General features: G+C 43.0%; 1 protein-coding gene across 1 annotated transcript; it reads left to right on the top strand.

Moving 5' to 3' along the window:
- Positions 1-928: 928 nt before the first annotated feature.
- On the top strand, positions 929-24,297 carry edc4 (enhancer of mRNA decapping 4). The gene is made up of 29 exons (XM_066685183.1): positions 929-1,199; positions 2,986-3,142; positions 3,377-3,488; positions 3,591-3,690; positions 5,267-5,453; positions 5,603-5,750; positions 7,173-7,277; positions 7,399-7,508; positions 8,202-8,285; positions 8,495-8,590; positions 8,811-8,910; positions 9,434-9,614; positions 9,871-9,937; positions 10,185-10,279; positions 10,470-10,660; positions 10,899-10,975; positions 11,115-11,247; positions 12,009-12,505; positions 12,901-13,002; positions 13,376-13,519; positions 13,654-13,687; positions 14,187-14,367; positions 15,737-15,892; positions 16,261-16,376; positions 17,254-17,419; positions 17,816-18,002; positions 18,745-18,964; positions 19,507-19,670; positions 22,023-24,297. The coding sequence occupies exons 1-29, from the start codon at positions 1,112-1,114 to the stop codon at positions 22,204-22,206; spliced, it is 4,182 nt and encodes a 1,393-aa protein (XP_066541280.1). The 5' UTR covers positions 929-1,111; the 3' UTR covers positions 22,207-24,297.
- The last annotated feature ends 206 nt before the right edge of the window (positions 24,298-24,503 follow it).

The raw sequence follows: 24,503 nt of genomic DNA, 5'->3' as shown, positions 1-24,503 counted from the left end.
CATCTGTGGCAGTGAACACACACACACTAGGGGCTGTGAAGACACACCCAGAGCAACAGGCAGTCATCCCCAGTGCCTGGGGAACCATGGATGTTCCTGCCGGTCCAGGGGATCAAACCAGCAACCTTTGCCAAGCCCGGTCCTCTAACCATTAGGCCAAAGCTGTCTAGCATTTTTACAAGCATTTTGACACAGACTGGGCACATTAGAGGTTATAATGCTGTTGAAAAGCAGAGAGGCGCTGTTTTCCCTATAACATCTGAATTTTGCTATCTTTGTAGTGCTGTACTGAATTTGAAAATTACATTTCAAACACATCCCTGAGTGCAAATGTGTATTTGGTAAATATCTTTTTAATTATCATCTTGACACAGCTGCTGCAGGATTACATGAAATATGTTCATTCAAATTGTGAAAACATTTGTTTTTTAAATAAAGAAACTCATAAAGCATTCGAATGATGCTTTAAATTGAATGTAAATTGAATTATTGAATTTGAATTTTGAGCTCAAAATTGCATGTATGTGCGGAACATGAATTGGATTACATTTCCTTTTTGCATAATACATGTTCGCGTAATTTGGTTATGCTATGTTTCCTTATTCCCAATTTTGATAAAAGATATTTCTAAAGATAGCAATACATTATCCGTTTTGAGTAGCCTATAAATTAAACAAAAAAAAATCAGGAAATTATACAAAACAATACACAAAAAAATATACAAATTTATAGACGCTACATATTTTAATGCAGTACAGATCCAGTGAGTGCTACAACACTATTGGAATATAATTTTAATTTTACACCTAGGTTTTTACTGAGGCTACTGTCTCCATAGTGCATTGTGAAAACAGAACATACGTGCCACGAAGACGTCACGGAGGCGATGCATTATGACGATTATGAGCACAGACTCCGTATTCAGCCGTTCAAGTGACGGTCTATGTTCTTTTGAGCTGAAGGGTGTTCCATATTCACCAGAGGAAGTCAGACACACACTCTCACAGAGAGAGCTCCCTGCTCCACTGCATACCGAGGGGCGAAGAAGGAGAGAAAACTGTGGACCTACAACCACGTTTCACAGAGATTTCACCCGCCCTCTCTCTAAGCTATGGCTTCGGGCGCTAACATGGACATGGAGGACGCGAGCCAGCACCTCCGAGACATCTTAAAACTGGACCGAGCCAGTAATTCAGCCGGTAGGTGAACTTCACTTCACGGAGTGGGAGGTAATGTTATGAGCCAAACTTCTTATTCAAATTCTCCGGTCCACCTTAAATAGGTCGGCGGTAAAGGTTACCGTAAAATTTTACCGGACCATTTAAGGTGGAACGGAAGATTGGAAGGAGAAGTAGTAAAAGGGGCAGAATATAAAGATAATATTTCATCATCTTCAGTTAACGTTAGCAGCATAGCTTCAGCTTTAGCTACGCTACCTTTTAGCGTTAGCCGCAATTAGCTTTAGCCCCAGCTCTCACTGATAGAACACTGAGCTGCCGTTAGGCCTCGGCTCTGCGCTAGTAACAGCCCGCGCCTTCATTTTAACTCCTGACTGGATAATAACAGCACATTCTCTGTCTCCCGGACCGGCCTGTTACAATTCTGAGGGGTACACAGTTTATACCGTGGTATTTCGTACATTCATAGGCGAACGCACAATTGAGCCTGGAACTGTAAGCTCACAATGCAGAGATAAAGTGCCTTAGTCTGAGCTAGTGCCCATTTACGTTCACTCCTAAGCTGTCTTGTATAAAACAGAAACAAATGGAGACTCTCTTCAATCAAGTTAAGTTAATTGTGGCCCCCTCATGACCCTTTACCCAAGTCCCTTCACGCTCCTATACCGTCAGTGAGGCTGTAGATATGAGAGAAGCAGAAGAATAAGTAATAGTTTTTTTAATAAACCTCTTTAAGAAATTATTTCCCCATATGTAATCTTTGAACCAAGGCAGCGGACACACACAAACACTCCTGAAGCCAGCCCCAGCTCTGATGGAGGAGTTTTGGATTTGCTGAAGGGAATTCAACCGTGAATGTTGAGGGAGGAGAAAGTGCTGTTCCGGCGACCTCTCCTGTCTTAAGTATGCTTTGCTAACCTTTAGAGAGAAGCATACTCTCAAGGACCACAGCTTTAAGATCTGCTTTTAGGCACCTTATGACTGCATTAGACTTGTAAACGATCACCAACACTGACGAAAGGGCTGTATCTGTCCAGCTGTGTGAGCTCCAACCCCCTACACACACACACACACACAACTACTTTTTCATGCTGCTAAACTCAGGATGGCAACTTCCATGACACTTTACAGTAGGTGCCTTGGTCAAGGTGAGTGGATGGAGAGAGTGATGTTCTGTCACTCCCCTTTGCCTTTTTTCCTGCTGGTCCAGTGGGTCCGACTGGTGACCTTCTTGTCCCAAGCCTGCTTCTCTACCCTTTAGGCTACTGCTGCCCCTAAAAAAGAACAACCAACAGCCTCAGGAACACAGCACCCAGGGCAAGGCTCACCACAAGCAGCCTGCAGCAAGGCTCAAAGATGCCGCACCCAGTACATTCTACTGTACACTATGGAGTGCCTCTTATTTCTTATGATTAATACAACCTTAAGGCAGCTTCTGGAGGCTAAACCTTTCCCTACGTCAACTCACGAGTTATTTTATGCCTCTCTTTGTTTGTTTATTGTGGTATGTACTGATTTCATTGCAGTTCAATATAGTGTAGTTAGACAAGTAGTTATTTGTTAATCATCTTTCATTTTAACAAATTTTTAAACATCCATTAGCTCCTGGTTTGTTTGCTTTATACATTATTTAATCATAAAGATTTGTACTGTTGAATGTACGTTGTGGACTTTCTTAGTTGTGTAGATCGTTTCGATACTGACACGTTTACCTAAAACATGACCGGTAAGAAGAAATGTGTGTTAGGGCCGTGCGAAAAAAGAGGTTGAAGGCACCTAGAAGAAACCTTGATTCTTCTATTCACAGAGGCCTCAGCAGGGGATGGCCAACGGAAAACATCCTTTAATGGAGAGCTGAACGGACTACTGGGAGCTGACCTTCTCGGAGCAGGACTTCAGACTGCAATGGCAGAACCGACAGCTCACGTCTCAGACAAAACGAACACAACAGACACTCAGACGATGTAAACACTTGGTCGGATTCTTTCTTATTGAGAATATTTGATGTAGAGAGAAAACTTTGTATCTACTCATGCTTTTTTTTTGTTTCTAGTGAATGATAACTGATCTTACAATGTGGTGCATGTAGATGTCGTAGTCTTTAATTGGAGCCTGTGCAGGTTGAGTCAGGACTGTGTCTGTAATGAATGGTAAATGGCACCTGATTTATTTATGTATGTGGCTCATTTAATCGCTAGCTGTCTGTCTGGGGATGATGGCTCCACCTGCATCACCATCACTGCTAGCAACGTGGAAATCATCGCCAGCCGAGACTCTAGTATTGACAGTAAAGCTCGAGGGAGCAACAAGGTATTTGAGTTCATACATTTCTGGAAATCCGCAGTTCAAACTTTATCCACGTTAATGATTGTGATGGAGCTAAAATGTTCTTTCTCCAAAAATCTCTTGCAGGTTAAAATCCAGCCAGTGGCAAAATATGATTGGGAGCACAAGTATTACTATGGAAATCTAATAGCAGTGTCTAACACATACCTGGCATATGCCATTAGAGGTAGGTACATGTGCGCAGACTTTGCCAGTAGGAGTTTTTTTTTCCTTCCACTCTGCTCAAATTCTTGCACAGCAATGTGAACTGAGCATTGATCCGCTGCAGATAAGGATATACGGTGTCCAAATTAAGATAGCGTTGTCGGCATGTTTTAATGTAGCGCAGAGCCTTCTAGTGATCAGACATTTCACAGTCGGATGACTTTTTCCCGTTCCTGCTGGTGGTTGGATGTTTAAAATATTAGAGGATATATTAAAGGGTCTAGGAATCAGATTCACTCGTCTGAATACAATATACTCTTATCTCCAAGTTCTATACAGGGGGTCCTCGACTTACGACCTTGATCCGTCCCTACGTCGCGTCGGTGTAAGTCGTAACATACGTACATACTGTACGTAAATAACATACTGCAAGCACTTATCCTATACTAACACCTATCCTCCTCGGACCCGAGCCGCGTAACCGTGTATTCTTCCGCCGCGCCGCGCACACCACACACGAAGTTCACGTTACGACGTTTACGACGCAAAACCACTTAAGACGAAACAAGGCTTTATACAGTAAATGGGAGATGTGTCGTAACCACGAAACACCGTAACTCTGGACTGACGTAACCCGAGGACCTCCTGTACTTGCATTTTAATCCAAATCCAGTAGAAAATACTAAAACTCTGGTGCTTGTAGGCTGGGTTTTATATATGGTTTGGGTTTTGGAAAGTAAAGCCTTGAGGGCAGGGGTGTCAAACCAGATCCACGGAGGGCCGTGTGGGTGCAGGTTTTCTTTCCAACCACGCAGAAGCCACACCTCATTCCACCTGTTTTTAATCATTGGATCTAATCAATAGATCTTGACTTTCAGTAGTGTGGGGCTTTTGCGTGGTTAGAAAGAACACCTGCACCCACACGGCCCTCCGTGGATTTAGTTTGACACCCCTGCTTTAGGGTAACAGCAACGTCTAGAGTTATTGCCATGGTCAGTTTAGGTATTTGTTGAACTGACCTTTTTAATAATGATTACTCACTTGTGTTTGGCAGATATTATTGTAAAGAGGGACTTTCAGCCCTTTAACATGTTATAGTGGTGGGTCTTTGCTGGTTAGTGCTGCCCATGTATTAATTTATTTAGTTTGGTATTTCTACTCAAGATGGAAATCAAACATTTGCATTGAGAAGGAAAACGTTACTTCTCGCTGTGCTGCACAAATGCCTTGATCCTTTGCTTTAAAGATGCTGGGAGACATAAGAGAACTGTTCCAGTCGCTGTTAAGACACATATTAATAAGTGCTTTATTTTCAGGCAGCCTACGCTGTTCACAAATTAGTGTTTATCTTGCTTTATATGTCCTCTGATCCCATGTAGCTATTACATTTGCATTACCAAACATTTCTCATTGATCTGTTTCTTTGTGATGAATTTATTAGATACCAGAAATGCCTAACATATCTAAATATTAGTAAAAATTATTCTAAAGCCTTAATGAGAATTGTCTATTCACAGTAGTCCATAAGATGAAAGTCTCACTTCCTCTAGAGGTTTTGCAAACTTCCCAGGACATGATTTGGATTGGTCTGTTCACAGGCGCTAACAAAGATTCAATGATCAGAGTGCTGCAGCTGGGCACGACAGAGCGGACCCTGCTGAAGGGCTTCACCGGGGCTGTCACAGACCTGGCCTATGCCCACCTAGACTCCAAACTACTGGGCTGCGTGGATGAAGCTGGAAGCATGTTCATTTGGCAGCTCACCAGCCACAGCGGCAAAATACAGTATCTTTCTCTGTCAGGATGCTTTTGAACATTTACCGTATAGATAGACTTTGGCTTTATTTAGTTAGAGAGAGTAGCCAAAAGAGAGATTGTGAGTGTGTTAGGAAAGGCAATTTTCTGCCTCGTTGCACCTTAACCCCATCATTCAGAGACGAGGTGATTGTGCACATCCGGAGGCCTGAGAACACGCCGTTGAACTCGAACCGCAGGCTCATCTGGTGCCCCTTCATCCCTGAGGACAATGATGAAAACCCAGACGACTCCTGCCAGACCCTGGCCCTGTTGCACGAGGATCGGGTGAGCAGCAGCCCCCCAAAATACTCAGTTTCTGTAAAAAATATTGTAGTCATTCTTAAGATATATGACTTTTATACTTGTTGTCTGAAGTTGGATTCATAAACAAAATGTCTGTAACCATAGTTTCAATCTAGAAATACTCCACTGTTCTGCTTGATGAGGACTGTGTGGGTATTTCAGATCTTATGGTAATTGATAGTGGTGTGTATGTGTGTGTGTGTGTTGCTGCAATATAAGCTCCCATGTAATGGCAAGCAGTGAACATTTTAAGTGGGCTCCCTCTGTATTTCCAACAGGGGACATAAGAAAGTAAAAAAAATCTCTTTATTAGATTAGTTCTTTATATAATTGGTAGTAGTAAATAGGGATGCACCGATACCGTTATTCCATGTTCAAGTATCTGCCGATACAGAGTACCGATACCAACTCTATCTTAACTACTAGACAGATGCCTATAAATGCAGATGTTTATATATTGATACTTACAGATTTTATTTTGTTAAGCAGTGTTCTTGTCCTCATATGCAAATGCATTTTCTAAGGCCTGCTGCTGACCTGTGTTAGCGTGTTTCTTTGTGGTTGCTTGAATGAGTCAGTGTTCTTTGGCATGCCTTAAGCTGGGGTTCCACTACACGACTTTTAGCCCGATTTTATGTTACAATATATTACATAGTGCTGGATGCACATGTCCCCAAATAATGAGTATTAACTGTAAGAGAACATGATCACACTGTTACAGCCGTTATTCCAACTGAATTCTAATTTTCCACCTTAAATGACGCAACACTGGCGTGCACTTCGGCACTGTTTCTGAACCATTTAAGGTGGAACGTAGCCGCAACTACTTGATGTTCCACTAATCTCCAGCTTCCACTGCAGTGTGTAGAGACCGCGCTAACAATGTATTCCCATCCACGACCCAAAAACATTTATACATGTTTTTATCTTTGCGGATCTACACAAATAGCAGCACAAATAATAACCACAGCAAGTTGTACGTCCACATTTATCCGTTTCTCTAAGGAAACGCGAGTTGCATGTTTGGTTGGGGAGTTTGGGTCGTGTAGTGTGTGTGATATATTTCCAGTCTCCGTAAAAAATACCCCGACTGTTTATAATCCGCCACAACTTTAAATTGAACTGCAGCTAGCAGCGTGCACGCGCATCAGTATCTGCTTCATGGGGTGTATCCTGACAAGTGCCATATGTTCTACATGTAGGGAATAGTGAGTAGTGGGCCTTTTCCAACACAGCTATGGTATCTGTGCTCTCTGTAGCTGATACGATACTGTGTTTAAGTGCCAGTATCAGTGCCGACACTGATACACTATTGGTGCAACACTGGTAGTACATTTATGCCTCTAATTTTAAGCTGATTCTCTTTCTTTAGCTTATATCTTTCTTAACCTTGTCTACCTGTAGGCTGAGGTCTGGGACCTTGAGATCCTGCGCTCCTGCTACAGCACATGGCCTGTAGATGCCACAGAGATTAAAGAGGGCTTCATAACCATTAAAGGACACACAGCGGTATGCATTAATCTTTAGTTTATATTAATTAATTGGCTTCATGTTTGCTTTTGTCTTTACTGATGAGTTGATGAACTGCATAACACTAACTGCAGTGTTTGGTGAATCTGCTTTTGTGCAGCGCATCAGCGAGGGAGCTCTGTCCCCTGATGGCAGCGTCCTAGCCACAGCCAGTCATGATGGCTATGTAAAGTTTTGGCAGATCTACATAGACGCACAGGATCAACCGAGGTACATCTAATACGTTGTGATGGTTGTTGTAGTTAGTCGTTGTGAAGAGGAAGATTAACCTAAAGGTAAAGAGTAATTTGACCTCCCATATAAGTTTGTTTTCATTCATTCATCCATTGTCTGTAACAGCTCACCCAGTTCAGGGTCGCAGTGGTTCCAGAGCTTAACCCGAAACCACTCGGTGCATAAGTTTGTTTTGTAGACTGTAAGTTAGATGTGATTAGGCTTGAGTCCCTTTTGGAAATTCAGCTTGACTACGTGTTAGTTTTTACGTCCCCTGTGTTTCTGATTTGCTTATTTGTGGTTGAGGAGCTTTGCATTTCTGCTTGAAACCTGAATGATCAGATTCAGTCAAGAATTTATTTACTATAATGAATAAATTGCTCTTTCATGCCTTGACTAGTACTTGCAAGCTTTGCTAACCCTTTTAAAGGGAACCTGCTCTTCTCTTTTCTGCAAGTGAACACAGTTCTGAGTCTTAATGAAATATCTGTGACATACTTTGGTCAAAATACCACAAGCACCAAACCCCACAGCAGCATTCTCCCAGTCTAAACTGGCTCGTCTTTGTACTCCATATAAATTAAGGTCTGGCGCAGTGATTAAAATGGTCCCTCCCCCTCGTAAACATTTCCTAAGTAGTAAGTAATAAGTATAGATCCCCAGATGGTAACTTCAACTTCTTTTCTGCAGATGCCTACACGAGTGGCGTCCTCATAACGGAAGACCACTTTCCTGCCTTCTTTTCTGCGACAACCACAAGAAGCAAGGCCCAGAGTACGTGACCGTTGAGCTGCACAGCTCAATCTTCAGGAGCTTCAAATCCTGATTAGAAACAAATAACAGGAGAATTACTTTTTTTTAGTGTTGGGGGGGAATGTAAAAGCAGGGTTTATTATTAGTGATTGCTTAACATTGAAGCTCATGCTGCTTTGTTTGTGTTGGGTACAAATATCTTTTTCTGTGTTCTTTTTGCTGCACTTTAGTGTGCAGTTCTGGCGATTCTTAATTACCGGAGCGGATCAGAATCAGGAGCTGAAGATGTGGTGCACAGTGTCATGGACCTGCCTTCAGACAATCAGGTTTGTTCATTTCCTGCAGTTTTACACATGGTTTAGGGCTTAGTTTCATGGATTTTTTTAAGCCCTTAGCTTTACCCCTGCAGATTACTTAGAATTATTTTAAAGTTTTATATTACCAGCAAATCAGAAGATTTTCCAGACTCATAACTGGGATTCTCCTTCATAGCCCAGAGCATGTGTTATCGGCCAGTGATTTTTGTTTTTCTTTTGTCTGTTCCAGGTTTAGTCCTGACCCTTTAAACTCAAGCGTACTGCCCAGCCTGAAAGCTAGTCTGGACCTTTCTGCTGAGTGCCTCATCCTCACAGATGTGCAGAGAAAGGTCTCCACCTTCTTATTATCTATTATTTACATCAATGCTGTGAAAACACACTCTCTCTCTCATTTTAATGGCTTGCCATTTAACCTGACTTACTAGACAAAATGCAGTACCTGCACCGTGGCATTAAAGATTAAAGTCTATAAGAATCTCAGAGAAAATGACATGGATATAACTGAGAACTAGAGTCAGTGACAGTTTTGATTACATTAATGTTTAATTTTCTAAATATCAGCCTTTTCTAATCCAGTCTGAGATGTCCTGTTCGTTTAGTTTTGCCTGTTAACTGTCTTGAGATCAGCTGACATGTTGACAGTGTCCACCACAGGTTTTGATTATTCAGACATTTACTCTTAGCATGCGTTTATCTCTGGAAAACCTTGATTATGCAGTCTGACCTCGGCACAGGTGAGAGTGGACAGTTTGTCTGAACATTGAGAATTCAGCTGTAGATTCACCTGGTCCTGTACGTACAATGTGTGTTAGGCTTAAAACTGACCTTAGATCTTGGTTGTTTTTTGCCCAGGTTTTGTATGTGATGGAGCTGTTCCAGGATCAGGAAAAGGGCCGTGCCAGCTTCAGGGCTGTGTCAGAATTTCTCCTTACACACCCTGTATTGAGCTTTGGCGTACAGGACGTCAGTCACGCTCGACTGCGCCACACCGAAGTCCTTCCTCCAGATGAGGAGAGCGAAAGCATGACTGCTGGTTGGTTCTATTAATTTTGTATTGTGCTGTCATCAGTGATTTTCTTGCTTCCAATTAATGCAGAAATTCAACAGTGTTTGTTTTTTCCCCCGTCAGATTTTAGTGCTAAACTGAAGGGTTTTGGAGAAAGGATGCTTACTGCTCTTGAGTTTACTTCACAGCTTGTTTTAATCTCTGTCAAAAGAAAAAAAAACTTTCCACAGCATTTTGTTTTATGTTTGCAGAGAGAAAATTATTATTTTTTTGATGTTCACAGAGGGAAGCCAGGGACCCTTGGAGTCCAAATCAGGAATCCAGATCAAGCTTTACTGCGTGCATACAAAGTGAGTCCATTGGATTGCCCATTATTTCTGCAGAAATTGAGCCAAACTAACATGTTTATCCCTGAGGCCTTGCATTCTAAATAAAATTCTCATTAGCCTGCACAGCCCAGGGCTTCTGCATGCATTTAGTGAATATTAATTTTAATCTTTGCATGCACAGTCATGAAATTTTCATTGCATTCTGGCTGTAATTGTACAGTGTCTGAATATGAGCAACAATTTTGTAACGCCGGTTCCTGCCCCACAGGTCCCTCCAGGACGTGCAGATTTGGTTCCAGCCCAACCAGGGTTCTGCTTCCTCGCTTTTCATGCCTCCGTGCTCCGGCTCCCAGGACGGCTTTGGTACGACCGCGGCTTAATGCACACTTGATTACTTTTCTTCTGGCTCTAACCGCTAATCTGTCTCGTAATACCTGAACTGAGTGGAGCTTAGTTCCAGGATTTTCTGGTGTGTGGGTGTGTTTGCACGCGCGTGTGTTTGGGCCAAATGCTAATGTCCTTTTGCACTGATTTCTGTGCTTATGCTGCGCAGGTTTTGCGGATCCTCTGACAGACCTGAGCGTCGAGGCACTGAGCTCGGATAAGGAGTCTGGTGGGAGTGGCTCACAGAGTGACCTGTGTAAAATCCCTGCGCTACCGGCTCCTGCTGATTTCCTGAGTCCTGCTGGCCCAGCCATGCCCAAACTCATGACTCCGGATGCCTTTATGACCCCTAGTGCATCTGTAAGCTACTCCTTTTTTTTTTAGCCATGCCCCCATTTTGTGCATTACAGTGTTTGTAATAGGTTTAAGCGTTAAGTGATATTCCTTGCTACTGTTTGAAATATCATGTGATATATGGATAGGGAGCATAGGTTTGTCTCTTGCTCTAACAATACTCTTAATTCCCTTTTTGCTTATTTGATATTTACTAAATTAACATGCTTTTATAGTAATGATGTCCATCTGTGCTGTCCAACAGGTGCCAGCCTCCCCGGGCAGCAGTGCTAGCAGCTTGACTATAGTGACATCCATGAACAACTCTGACAGCGGTGCAAGGTTGGGTACAAGGCCCTCTCACTAGCAACTCTTCTAGAGCTCAGAATTACTCATCCAGATTTTTAACAAGTGGTTTGTTAACACGTCCCTTTTGAATAATATCCATAATGTTTATCTGTGTCCTCTGCTGGTCCCGCAGGGCTGCAGATGATCTCACACAGAGTCCTAAGCTGTGTACGGATGGAGCCAGCAGCAGTATAGCTCTCCATGCCAGCACCAGCAGCCCAAGGTCCAGCTCCATCCTCATCTCAGGACTTGGTGAAAACATCCAGGTAATTTTATCTAACGCTGGAAAATGCAGCAACATTATCATCAGCAGTCTGGTAAATTCAAGATTTAAAGAAATCTGTTATAGGCGGTATAAAGGTTGCATAACTACAGACATAGTTAGAAACTGATGTGTTATTTCTCACACTTAGAAGCAGAGTCACACAGTTTATTGACATTGTAATTTTACAGTCGCTCTGTGGAAATCCTTTTTCAAAGATTACAAAGGGTCTCTCTTGATAATGTTACCATAATACTGTAATATTTGATAGCAAATTAATACTATAACAAACGAGTGTGTGCCTTTGTGTGTATTGTTCTTTTCTCAATTTTAATACTGCAGTCTTGAACAGTGTTGAAGGTTTAGGCAGTTATCCTTTGTATTAAATTGTTATATAGTGCTTGCTGTTTCTAAATAATGATGTGTGAAACCCATTATAAATCTGGGATTAATTTCACAAATCAGTATGTTTGTTTATTTATTTTTCATTTAGCCAGATAACTTGATAGGTACCTAGTAACTACCCAGATGAATCTGTAACCTAGTTGACTGAGACATCCTCCTTTGTAATACTCTCGTTTACTGAGTGTTGTATTTATAATTATGCCCACACACCCTCTCCTCTTCCCATCTCATCTGACCACGCAGGGTTTCTCTCCTCCTCTCGTTTGCTCGCCCTCTCTCTTGCGTGAGGCATCTCTATTGTGTGCGGCAGCCTCCTACACTCATGTTCTTTCCTTCCCCTATTCCCTCCCCCCTACACAGGTGCTGCCCTCTCAGAATCCTCCCCTCTCCCTGGACCTGCAGACCATTGAGCCCATCATGCTGCCCCAGTCCTCCCCCACCAGAGCCCGTTCCCCAGACGTCATCTCCTCCGCCTCCACAGCCATGTCACAGGACATCCCAGAGATTGCCTCTGAGACGCTACCCCGAGGCCTTGGAGGCCCTGCCGGGGCTGATGTACGTGACCCACTCCAGAGCCTCCACGCAGACAGCATGGCGTCTGCCGCTTCAGCTCTGCATTTGCTCTCGCCACGGAACCGCAACAGCTCCGATCACAGCCTGCTGGGTGGAGGAGTTGGGGAGAGTGAACAGAGGCTCAGTAATACACCCTCTCTACTGGAGACAGCACTCTCACAGGAAAATGCAGCTGCAGCAGCCATGTCTTGCTCAGAAAGCTCTGCCAGTCACAGTTGGCCAGCAGCTCCGGACATCACACGCGAGACACGCAACAGCCTGCGGGACAACGGCCTGGGGGAATGGTAAGGCACTGGGCACTGATGAATAACCACAATATGACTGTTAAACAGCTTGTCAGATAATATAAGTATGATTTATATGTTTTATTTGTGATATCTCTAGTTCTGCTTATGACTCTGTGTTGTTAAAGCAGTGTTACATTTAAACCCCCCCCCAAACGATAATACGCTGGTGTTTACCCCAACCCAAGCACACACCAGTGAGGAGCAAGGAACAGAAGCTCTGATTTTGATCCGTTTTCCTTAGTGCTCCTGTCCATTCTGTGCTATTCCGGAGTAAATTCCCAAATTAGTTGTCTGTTTCAAGGCTTTTGTGGAGCCATATTGATTCTCTGCTGAGTGATAGGAATGCTGATAAAGTCTGAAATGTCAACAATAATGTCAACAATCATCTCCAGCTCTAGAGAGGACCTGAAAGAAAGGCCCATGTCGTCCCCATACCACAGACGCACCTATCATTTAACTCAGAATGACAGCCAGGATGCCAGCGCAGAGCAGAGGTATGCAGTACAGTACTCACCAAATAGCCTTTGTAGCATTCTCAATATATGAAGTTTAATACATAAAATGCACCAAAGTTAATATATAACATGGACCATAAAACAGTATCCTCATATACACGGCATATTTGACCCTTGTTCTTCTCAAAACAAGTTATCAGGTCTTGAAATGCTGTATACAGGACCTTTTAATAGTCTTTGATTGAAGACACTTTGGTTATTTAGTTAATATCCTAAAGTCATTTCACATTTTTAGAGATAAATCCAAGTTAGAATTTGTTAAAAGAATGTGACATTAACTCACTACACTGTTTGAATAAGACAAGGTTAGTCTCTCACGCTCTAGTTGTTGTCGTTCTGTGCTGATGGACAGTGACCACGACGATGAAGTAGCCAGTCTGGCATCGTCCTCTGGAAACTGTGGCCCCAGAGCCTCTCACAGGCTCCCTGTGAAGGACTGGAAAACCTCACCACGTAGCTCTCCGAAGCTCAAGCGCAAAAGCAAGAAAGATGAAGGGTGAGCCTGCCTCCATGAGCTTTAAACTTTCACTTGTTGATGTTTAGTAGTAGTTCGTTACAGTGATGGGAAGCTAGACTTTGCTTTGTTGTGTTAACTTATTTCATTTTATCCCTGTTTTGCCTCCCCACTAGTGATGGTGTACAGTCCAGGCAGGTGGACCACCAGGTGAGATACTTACTTATTTTAACACATTTCAAAATGTGGCCCAGAGGAGAGAGTGTGTTGTTTGTTGTGCAGTCATTTTATATGCACTGCATCAAATAAACCCCTCCCCCTCCTTATAATGTCTAGCCCAGGGGTGCTGAATAAGGGGCTGCGAAGTTTGTTTTCCCTGCTCTCACTAAAACTAATAATAAACTGAAGAGCTCTGTCAGGTGCAGTTGGGGCACATCTACAAACTGTACTGGACATGCATCTACAAGCTTCTGCTCTGAACACTACACTTAAATTAAATTTTCTTATTTGAAATATGGCCTGGTCTGTTTTGGGGCACAGAGGGGAAACTTATTAAAGTCAATGATCTCTGCATATGTAGGGAAGTTGATTACTCGGAGCAGTGGTTAATATTCCTGTACAGACCATGATGAACCCCTGAGCAACTCTGGGATCAGCAGAACCATATGAGTCTCTGTGGTATAAAGTGTTTGTGTGGCTCTTCTTGCAGCTGAGTGCTGAAGTACAGGAGGAGCTGCTACTGCTGCTGAGGAGCCAGCAGAGGGAGCTGGCTGAACTGCGCCAGAGCCAACAGGAGCTGCTGCAGAGGGTTACTGGCCACATGGATGCTGTTCAGAGCTCTATTATGGCCCACGTGGAGCATGTTTTGCACACACAGCAGGAGCAGGAACGTATCCTTGAACGTGTAGTGAGCCTGTTGGTTGGATTAAGAGCATCAATGGTGGTTTATCACAAAAAGAGCTAAAACATGAAGATAAATTAGAGCCTGTCAGTGATGCTTTACCTGAAAGCCCCCTGGAAGTGGTAATTAGTTAAGAACCCTTTGTTACCTGTAAATCAAGCTGATGCTATTTTATTTTTTTGAGGTCAATTATATGTATGTGTATATATAATTAGAATTATATATTAGATAATGTGTAAAATATCCTATGCCAATCCATTACAGCTTCACATAGGGCCTACCCCACTCTCTTTTTACCGGCAGCCACACAATTTCTATTGTTTGAGTACTACAGATACACCCTAAGGTTGCTGTGGCCATTTATGATCCGATTAGCAACCAGCTACCTTTAACATCTACGGTTACTCATTGAGTCCATCACATGAGTACCCAAACCACCCACTGCATCACTAGCTCTTCACAGGGGTCATCAGGTAGGCACCTCCCTTTGTCAGTGTTTCGCTGAATTAAGTCCACGACACCTCCAGAAGACTCAACAGTGAAGTCTGGTGTCCCAGACCCACCCCCCTCCAAGCCAGCTTTACAGTCCTACCCTTGTGACTAAGGCTGTACCTAGCCCCACTGGCACCGTTAATGCATGCTCAGTGCTCAGTTCCATGTGATCTTTACGTGCTACGTCACCAACCACCACAACAGCACCTCTACAGTGCATTTCCCCAACTAGTCTGTGTTCTCCTTATCCACAACCACTGACTAGTCCTTTCAGCTGTTTCTGCTGTTTCTGATAATTCCTTCACAGCTGCCCTTGGTTTCCAGCCCCTGATGCCGAACTGCACAAGCAGGGATGTGGCAGACTTGGCTAAAAATCCCCTAACACCCACCTCCACCGGTCTTAAATGTTCCCTCACCTCAGCCGCCAAGTCCACGTACTTCAGCTTCTGCCTTTCAAATGCTTCGTCTACTGCATGCTATGCTATGAAATAGCTTCCCACATATTTCTTGACCTTGTGCACGTATCGTTTTCTGGAACTCGGGCTGCCCTCCGGATTAGTGTCTTCAAGCTGCAGGCTTATTGGTGGCCATTTCCCACAATGCCACAAAATAAGAATTGAACCATTACCCTATGGAGCGAATCAATAGGCGCCATACTGGAATGCGCCCCTAGTGGCCACTCAACTCTATGAAATAAACTGTCCATTTACTTTCAGAGTACAACACTATATCTGGCCTCAGGTGTGTGTGTGTGTGAGATTTTATATTGTATGTGATTTTGGATTTAAAGCAACTCCGATTATTGCCATTCTTAAAGTATGATTTTAAACAATGCTTGGTGGTTGCTCCCTGACTCACTGTGCCAGAACGGAGAATTGAGCGAGTGTTGGCGGATGGACATGCGCGTAACCAACAGCTTCAAGAGCACATGGCCCAGCAGCTGGCCCACAGTCTTGGCAACACGCTCTCTAATCGCATGGACAAAGTGATGCGTGAGGAAATGAAGAAGACCGTTCCACAGAGTAAGACCCATCTGCTGACCCTCACCATTCAGCTAGTTGCATTTGTGTCTCTCAGGCTGCTACAAGGGATGGTTTAACCAAAAATGCTAATATAGCATATAGTGAAGTTGGCACTGATTTGTGGTAGAAGTTCGGATAAGAATTAAACTCTTGCTACAAACTACTGGTATAATTTTAATGAGGAAAGTTTATCACATTTTAATTCCAATTCCTCATGAGTACACTCTGGGGTTCTCGGTCTGTGTTTTTTGGAACCCACACACATTGCATAGAAAATGTTCAGATTGCATTAGGAGCCACCAAATTATTGAAGAGACTGTTTGAACATAGAGAGGTTTTTAATTTTGTTTCTCTATAACGTGTTGTAGCCATTTCAAAGAGTCTGGAACCCGTGACTGGACAGATGAGTAACACTATTGCTGCTAAGCTGACCGCTGTAGAGGGAACACTAAAGGAAAATGTCATCAAAGTCGTCAAGTCTAAGGTTTGTAGTCTAAATTCTTAAGCTTGTGTGCTTTAACAATTCAAAGGTTTGATTCAAAGGTGCTCACAACTGCACCCGCGATTATACAAGGGTTTAATAGTTGGTGTTTACAGAGATTTCCATCTTTCTCTCTCCTTATAAAAGTATAATTTGTCATGTGTAGTTTACAAGATAAAATGTGTTGTCCCATATGCTTCTGTTAGAAGCATATGGGACAACCTAAGCTCCAAGAGCCTCCTCCTTGGCTCTGTATTCAGCTCAGTAATACATCACATTACAGAAGTAATTTTCAGTTCGCCTTGGATTGTGTGTTATTTGAACAGGAGCCAGTTCTATCTACAGCTTTCTTTCTTTCTCTCTCTCTCTCTCTCTCTCTCTCTCTCCCCCTCTTCCTCTCCCACCCTCCCTGTCATGGTCTCTTTCCCCTCTGTCTCTTTCTCTCTCTTCCTCTCCCACCCTCTCTTTCTGTCTCTCTCTCTTTCTCTCCCACCCTCCCTGTCATGGTCTCTTTCCCCTCTATCTCTCTCTATCTGTCTCTCTCTCTCTCTCTCCCACCCCCTCTATCTGTCTCTTTCTCTCTCTTTCTTTTTTTTTTCTCTCTCTCTCCCACCCTCCCTGTCATGGTCTCCTTCCCCTCTATCTGTCTCTTTTTCTCTCTTTCTCTCCCACCCTCCCTGTCATGCCCCCCCCCCTCTCTCTCTCTCTCTTTCCTGAATAATAGTGAAGTAATACTATGGTATTACGAATAATAAAAGAAAAGAATCAAGATATTTCTCGACCATTTACTGCAATTTAACTGTAATTCTGTAAATACCTGAAGGGCACCTGTTCCAAGTCGCTTAAATCACATCTCCCTTTGCTCCCGGTTCCTCCACAGAATACCACTGATGCGATCGGAAGGGCTGCAGCTGAGGCCATGCAGGGACCTATCCAGGCAGCCTACAAAGACGCCTTCCAGAGCATTGTGCTCCCTGTGTTTGAGCGTGGCTGCCAATCCATGTTCCAGCAGATCAATGACAGCTTTAAACAGGGCACCCATGAGTGTAAGAACCACCCATCTTGATTTCAGCCTTCTCTGACATCCATCTTTAACAAAGCAAAGCCTGTATGGGGCTGCTGTGGAGGGGCTTGGTGTTTGTTTTTACCCAAATGGAGAGATAATGGGAACGTAATCAGTATATTGGGGAATCAAACAGATGTTACGTTACGTTCTTATCTGAAATCCTCTGTTTTTAGAGCTTTTCACATGAGGTCAAATAAGAGATTTAAAACACTGACCTTTTTTATAGTTGTGTTTTCACTTTCTCCCCTGTATTTTATTTTGCCTTATAAAGAGCCTGTTGTCAGTTAAGATGTTGTTTATATAATGAGGCAGATGTCGCGGTGTTACGACTTCAGTGCATTGCATTACTAATCTCTCTCTCTCTCGCCCTCAACAGATATTCAGCAGCTGGAGACGCATGTAAAGAACAGGAAGCAGCGTGAGCAAGATGCTCGAGATCCCATCATTGCTCAGCTGCAACAAATGACTGACACATTGCAGACTTCCCAAGATCAGCTGGCCACCACTGTAGCTGCCAGCGTACGCTCTGAGGTTCAGCATCAGCTCCACATGATCGTGGGAAAGTAAGCCACGCACGCACACGCACACACGAGTTATAGGGTGGAAATTAGATTTCCACCTTAAGTCAGAAATCAACATTTATTGAAACTTCAATAAAGGACACTGCTTTGGAGTACAGAGAGCTTTTCCTCCCTTTTTCTTTTCTGTTCTCATGATAATCTTTGCTCTGGAGGTGCAGATTGATTTGATGCTTAAGGCAACGTATAAATAGTTGGTATGCAGAAGCCCGTTTAAGCCTGGATTTAATTTCTGCCAATAAAGCCAGTTCATCTCACATTCTCACAGCGTTGTGCTTTATGTTGTGTTATGCTCTGGTTGGAGACACTTCCCTCCTTGTTTGTTCTGCGGGTACAAAACAATTCATAACTGCGTTTTTTTACTAATTTGCTTTTGTATTCAGTTAGCGCAGCTTTAAGTAATTACTGCATCAGCCTTACGAATACTGAAACGGTGATTCCATCTGGAGCTATAACAGGGTGTAAATCTTTGGTTTAGTTCTGCTGTAAATACATAACCTGTTTTACCATGTTCAGTGCTTTCTTCATTTGAATAAGTAGTATAATAATATGCTTAATGGAGTTTGATGACCTAAACTCTTCTGGTTTTAACAGGTTTAGTCACTGAAAGCTGTGGCTGTTGTGCATACGTTAGCAGCGCTGAGTCATTGTGCCTATAGGTTCTACCATCACACCATGATTTGTTTTTTCTTTGGTGCAGCTTTACTTATTAGCTTTCCCTTTTCAGTCTGCAGGACTCCATCCTGACGCAGGTGCAGCGCATTGTGAAGGGCGAGGTGAACCAGGCCATGAAGGAGCAGCAGGCGGCTGTCACTTCCAGCATCATGCAGGCCATGCGCTCCGCCGCTGGAACCCCTGTGCCCACCTCACACCTTGACTACCAGTCCCAGCAGGCCAGCATCATGCAACTGCTGCAACAGGGCCAAATAAACGAGGCTTTCCAGCAGGTCAGAGAAGTGGTTTGATGGATTTTTATAGAAACTACGGTGCTTGTTTGTCTAGTTCCAATCCTAGAGGGCCCAGCTAACACCTATTAATGGGTTAAATAGAGTTAGATCAGGTGTGATTGAGCAAGGAACTGGACTAAGGAAGCTTTCACACCTGCCTTGTTTGATGTGGGCCAATCAGAGTTTTTCTTTCGTTTGAGTTGGTTTGAAACGTAAACGTCCTCACCAAATAACTGAACCTAAAATGAATTTATAGGTGACCATAAATTTTGGGTCTGCATCCATGTAAACTCCTCATTTTCATGCAGCGTGTTAGGTTTGATATTTAATTTCACCCCAAATAGAAGTGAGGGAGAGATCTGAATTTTATACCACACGTCTCCTTCAACCATCACAGCTTGAACCCACCAATAAGAAATAAAAAAATGTTAATGTGCCTTCCAGGATTAGGACGGGAGACCTCTGACCTAGATGTTGTTCTAGCTCCAGGTTCTTTACAGAGCAAAACGGTGAATGTGAATTCTTCATTTTTTTTTCCCCAGGCGTTGTCTGCGGCTGATTTGAACTTAGTGCTGTACGTTTGCGAGACCATAGACTCTCAGCAGGTTTTTGGCCAGCATCCATGCCCCCTGCACCAGGCCGTGCTACTCTCACTCATCCAGCAGCTGTCCACTAGCCTGGCCACACGCACTGACCTCAAGATCAGGTCAGTATCTCTGTATCCTATTCAGAGAAATGGTGGTGTAAAGTGTTAAGTACCTGTGTCGTCACATATTGTATTTTTGCCAGCGTTTATAAATCTGTTTTATAATAGTGTTTTATTGTTCCTCTACCTCTTTTAAACATAAGTTGTGTAGAGCAAAATAACCTTGCATCCAATTGCACTGATACTCAGATAAATGTCTGGCAACCACCTCTTATCTTCTGCCTAATTCCTCTGGAGATGACCTTGAAAGAATGGCCGCTGGGCCGGTTCTCCCAGGCTGCGTAGAGTTGCACTGAGCTAGGCTTATTAAAGCTCACTCCAGACTGGCGAGGGTAGATATGTGAGCTGAGGGAGAACTGCCGGCCTCCGTCCAATCACAGCCTAATGTTCCCCTCACATGCTGCCAAGTCCCTTTACTGCTCTACGAGAGCAATGGAAGCCAAGGCCATCTCTGAATTCCTCTCACGGACATGGCTGTGCTACTGCCCATATGCTCTGGCATTACCATGTATGCATCTGTGCTATTAAGACAGGTACCGCAGTCCCATTGAATGGATGTGGGGTGTTGAATGTAGCTATAGGAGCCCCGATAGGTGCCAAGGGTTCCGTATTTAATTAGGACAGCAATCACAATTGCATTGAGTCATATGCTTTGGCTTGCCTTAATTATCTTAATTAGATCCTGTGTGGGAGGGGCTGCTGTGAACCACAGGGTCAGAATGTGAACAGCGCATTTGCACAATATGAGAGGCTAATGGCTCTTAAGCCTGAAGATTACCGTGGAGAACACAGCAGCAAGGGTTTAAAGGCATTGGAGCAGGCTCTACAGATGTGGAGTCAGAACAGTCTGATACACGGCCTGTAAGCTTAGCCATCTGGAACAGGACACGGCACTGGCGATGTCCAGCTTTATGTATCGGACGCTTTAATCTTAACGAGTGCTTGTAAGGTAATTAACCTGACCTTTGTGTAGCACGCACTGGAAGATAGGGGAGCTGCCAAAGTATCGGGCCGCACAGTCGTTGCACTCGAAATGCAGATGGTGAATTTCCCTCATTCAGACAGGTGGCTTTTTACTAATCCTTTACCAGGTTTTTATCAACCTCGCCTGCCTGGAAAGACAAAGAGAAACGTGTCGTTCCCAGAATAGTGTTTAAGAAGCAACAAACAGCCTCTGTTATTACAGCTGTAAAAGATTGTAGATTCTCTGCAGAGGGGCCCTGTGTGTGTGTGTTTGTGTCTATGTGGGGTGGGTGGTTTAATCAAGGCATATCAAAGATCACCACTGCCTCTCCGATTCAATATTAATTGCTGGAGTGCTGTCTCAGTAGAAGGGGCCTCTAGAAAGTAATGAGATTAGGCTTCAAAGCAAACTAATAACAGTCTGAAAAGCAGAGATTAAAGGCGCTCTATCTGAAGAAGGAAAAAGAAAACGATGGAAAAATACGCGTTTTTGATGATACTCCATTACTTGGAATCTGAGATGAAGTGCCAGAGACATCAGCTGTTCAATTTTACATTTATTACAGTGCTGTGCAGAAATCAGAGATCACACTTGTCTTTTTATTTCTAGCAAAATGGCCGTTAAGTCCAGCTTTATCATTGGTCAGGGTCAGAAAAACAGAACGTCGTTGTTTTTCAAGGTTTTGTTCATCCTTTTATACACTTTCCACTCAGGATTTTCTTCAAGAAATGTTTGAAAAATATTTGACCACACCTTCAAAGCCAAGTATTAAGCGCTGTTTTCTGTGGTGGTCAAGCTACTGATCTGAAAACAACCGCAACTGCGTGTGCCGATTTCTTTCTCGTTTTTCTAGACTGCTACGCATCCTTTCAGACCCACAGCATGGTCGGTTGTGAGCTAACCCCGCTGTTGTCACGGATCTTTTTGTACATACCTTTATTACCTTTATTTGGATGACCTTGAGTAAGATGTTTAATCCAGTTTTCCCAGAAATATCTTGAAAATATCTCCTAATAAAAAGATACATTTATTGCACTTTATATTTTGACTGGAAATGAAATAAATGAAGGGAAGCCCATGAGATTTCACACAGCGCTGTTGTTACATTAATAAATCTTGTACATAGGGCAAAAAGTGAAAGTTATCTAATGCTTCTTACCGAAAATAATCTATCCCTTGTAATGCAATTCTCACCACAGCCGCGACCGCTAGTGATTATTGGATATTGTTTCATTTCACTGGTGCTGTGATGTTTGTGAGTGAGATAAGCGGTTCTAAATCTTGACAAGATTCCGGTTGAAAACATTTGCTGTGTTATCATGAGGCATGTGATTGCAAGCTGACATGTTGGTTGTGATATAACTCTGTGTGTGTGTGTGTGTGTGTAGTTATCTGGAGGATGCAGTGATGAACCTAGACCACGGGGATCCTGTCACCAGAGACCACATGAGCACAGTGCTGTCCCAGGTGCGGCAGAAGCTGTCCCAGTTCCTGCAGCAGGACCCCCACAGCCCCCTGAGCAAGCGTGCCCGTCGCCTCATGATGATGCTGCAGGGCCTGGTCAGCCATTAGTGCCCTTCCCTTTGGCTGATGTGTTCACCCGCTCTGACTGCCCCTACTCCTCTTTCTGCAGTTGTTCAGATGCCACCCCCCCCCCCCCCTGCCTGTACAGCTGCTCCAGTAGCTCAGGCGACATTTCCTTTTGACTTGTACCATTCTCTTCCAAATAATAACCATTATTGCACTCATGATCCTGCTTTTTTTGTTATTGTTTGGCTTCATTTTTTTTGTTTGAAAATGGAAAATGGTCTACACAAGACATAGGATTTATTTCTGTGCATCAGGAGCCTTCAAAGTTAATCATCCTCACAGTACCATGAGACTTGTAGCACTGATTTTATTATTATTATTATTTGTTTTTTTTTTGTGATTGAATAGTAATTTCATAATCAAACTTTAGTTACATTCAAGGACAACTACCATATCTGACTACAGCCAGCGTTGGAGAAATCACCCAAGTCATGCACTCATTGTTTGAAAACATTGAGGTTCATTCAGCCATGTCTTCACATGCTCATCTACGACATCCTGGTTTAGCTGATGTAAACACTCGGGGAGGATTATACTGAGGTGGTTATTTGGCTGTTGAATTCACAGTGCTCCTAGTAGATCTCCAGAGGGCGTTCATATATATGCCATTTTATCTGCATTGATAGATATTATCTGGCTACTTTTATATATGCTGGGTCTCTGGTTTTTGTGAATTCTCCCTCCTTTCCTCTCTCTATTTTTTTCCAGCTTTCTCTCAAGAGCACTGATCCTCCATCCCTTTCATCACAGATTTATTTTGTTGTTCTCTCTCTGCCCCTTTTTGCCTGATTGAGGTTAAGCAATCCGACTGAAACCAGAAGCGATGTTCAGCTGATTGTATTTGTTTCAAACAGAGAAATGTTAATACGGTTGGAAGTGCTGTTATGTCCAACATGGAGGATACTTGCTGGCTCAGTGGAGAAAGGATACCTTCACATGAAGTGCCTTATCAGCTCGTTCCTTTTCAGACATTGCTAATCTACATCTGGGGCCCACATCACATGGGAAGTATATAGATATAATTTAATTTTATTTTATTTTTGTGCGCGCTGAAGGTCAGATCCCTAGGTGTTTATCATTTTAGCTGTTAGGGGGGATCTCAATGTACTAGACAGAGGCGACACACACGTGTTTAGTTTAAAGTGCCCTAAAACGATATTTGGAAACTGTTTGGATGTGTTCCTCCTCAGAAGAAGTTCTCAAAGATATTTAGTGGTGTGGTTTTTTTGAGAATCATTGTTGGGGCTGTGAGTTTTGATAGACTAGGTAGATCCTTCATATATATATATTTTTTTTGTTCTTCAGATCGAGATACATCAGTATGGTTCCTCTATATTCCCTGCTTAGCCTGAGTGTAAACAACGTCTTGCTTGACTCCTCTCCTATAACTGAGATATTGAAACAGTTATTAAATGTGGGGGTCTTGAGCAGCTATTAAGAAAATGCTAAGCTGAGAATGCTTGCATGCTAATGAGAAAATGTGTATTTGAAATAAAATTAAACCTATTTGTTCCAAGGCTCTTAAATCCTGGTCGAATTCGCCATCAGGAATCAGTTCAGTGCTCTTTTCCATGTCCTCAAGTCATTTATTTTATGACTGTGTAGATCTTTGTGCATCATCTTTTAAAAACAGATGGTCCCTGGTCAGTTAGTTTACGTTTTTTTTGTGGTTACTTGCTGTAACGTGTCTGTTAAGAACACCCATCGTGTTGCCAGCTGCACACAGAGTAAGCGTAACCTGCTGCGGATTTAGACCGGTAATTCCAGTGTATATTTAAAAGAACCCAGTGGTTTTGATGCTGCTGACATACAGTTTTAGTAATGTTTAATACTGATCAGGGTAAAGCATCAGAATCATTTAAACATGAATGTCGGAGGCTTGCACATAAACGCTCCTTTAAACTTGTTTCTCCAAGTTCGCAGTGAAGACCTAGTTCTTGTTTTGTGTACAACAACGAATACGGATCATTTGTAATTTTTTTTTCATTGTGTTTTGACTCTTGGTCCTTGTGCTTGGATAATTATGTTGTATATTTTACACGTATTTCTTTTACCCTAGCTGTTTTGGAATAAAAAAAGAAAATACTTTGTTCTGTAAAAATGTCTGATCCATTACTCCAGCTTCGGGAACTTGACGTGGACGAGATGAATCGGTCGGTGTAGGTTTCTGACGACTTCTTTCTCATATACAGTGGTATGCAGTAGTTTACCATGCAACTTGGTGAAACTGCCACCCAGCGTCAGGGCACTGGGGTTCAAGGTTCAATCCTGGCCTCAGC

This window comes from Hoplias malabaricus, chromosome 11 (genome assembly GCF_029633855.1).
Source record: "Hoplias malabaricus isolate fHopMal1 chromosome 11, fHopMal1.hap1, whole genome shotgun sequence".
Lineage (NCBI taxonomy): Eukaryota > Metazoa > Chordata > Actinopteri > Characiformes > Erythrinidae > Hoplias > Hoplias malabaricus.
The sequence above is the reverse complement of the archived record's forward strand: the minus strand, read 5'-3'. Positions and strand labels throughout refer to the sequence as shown.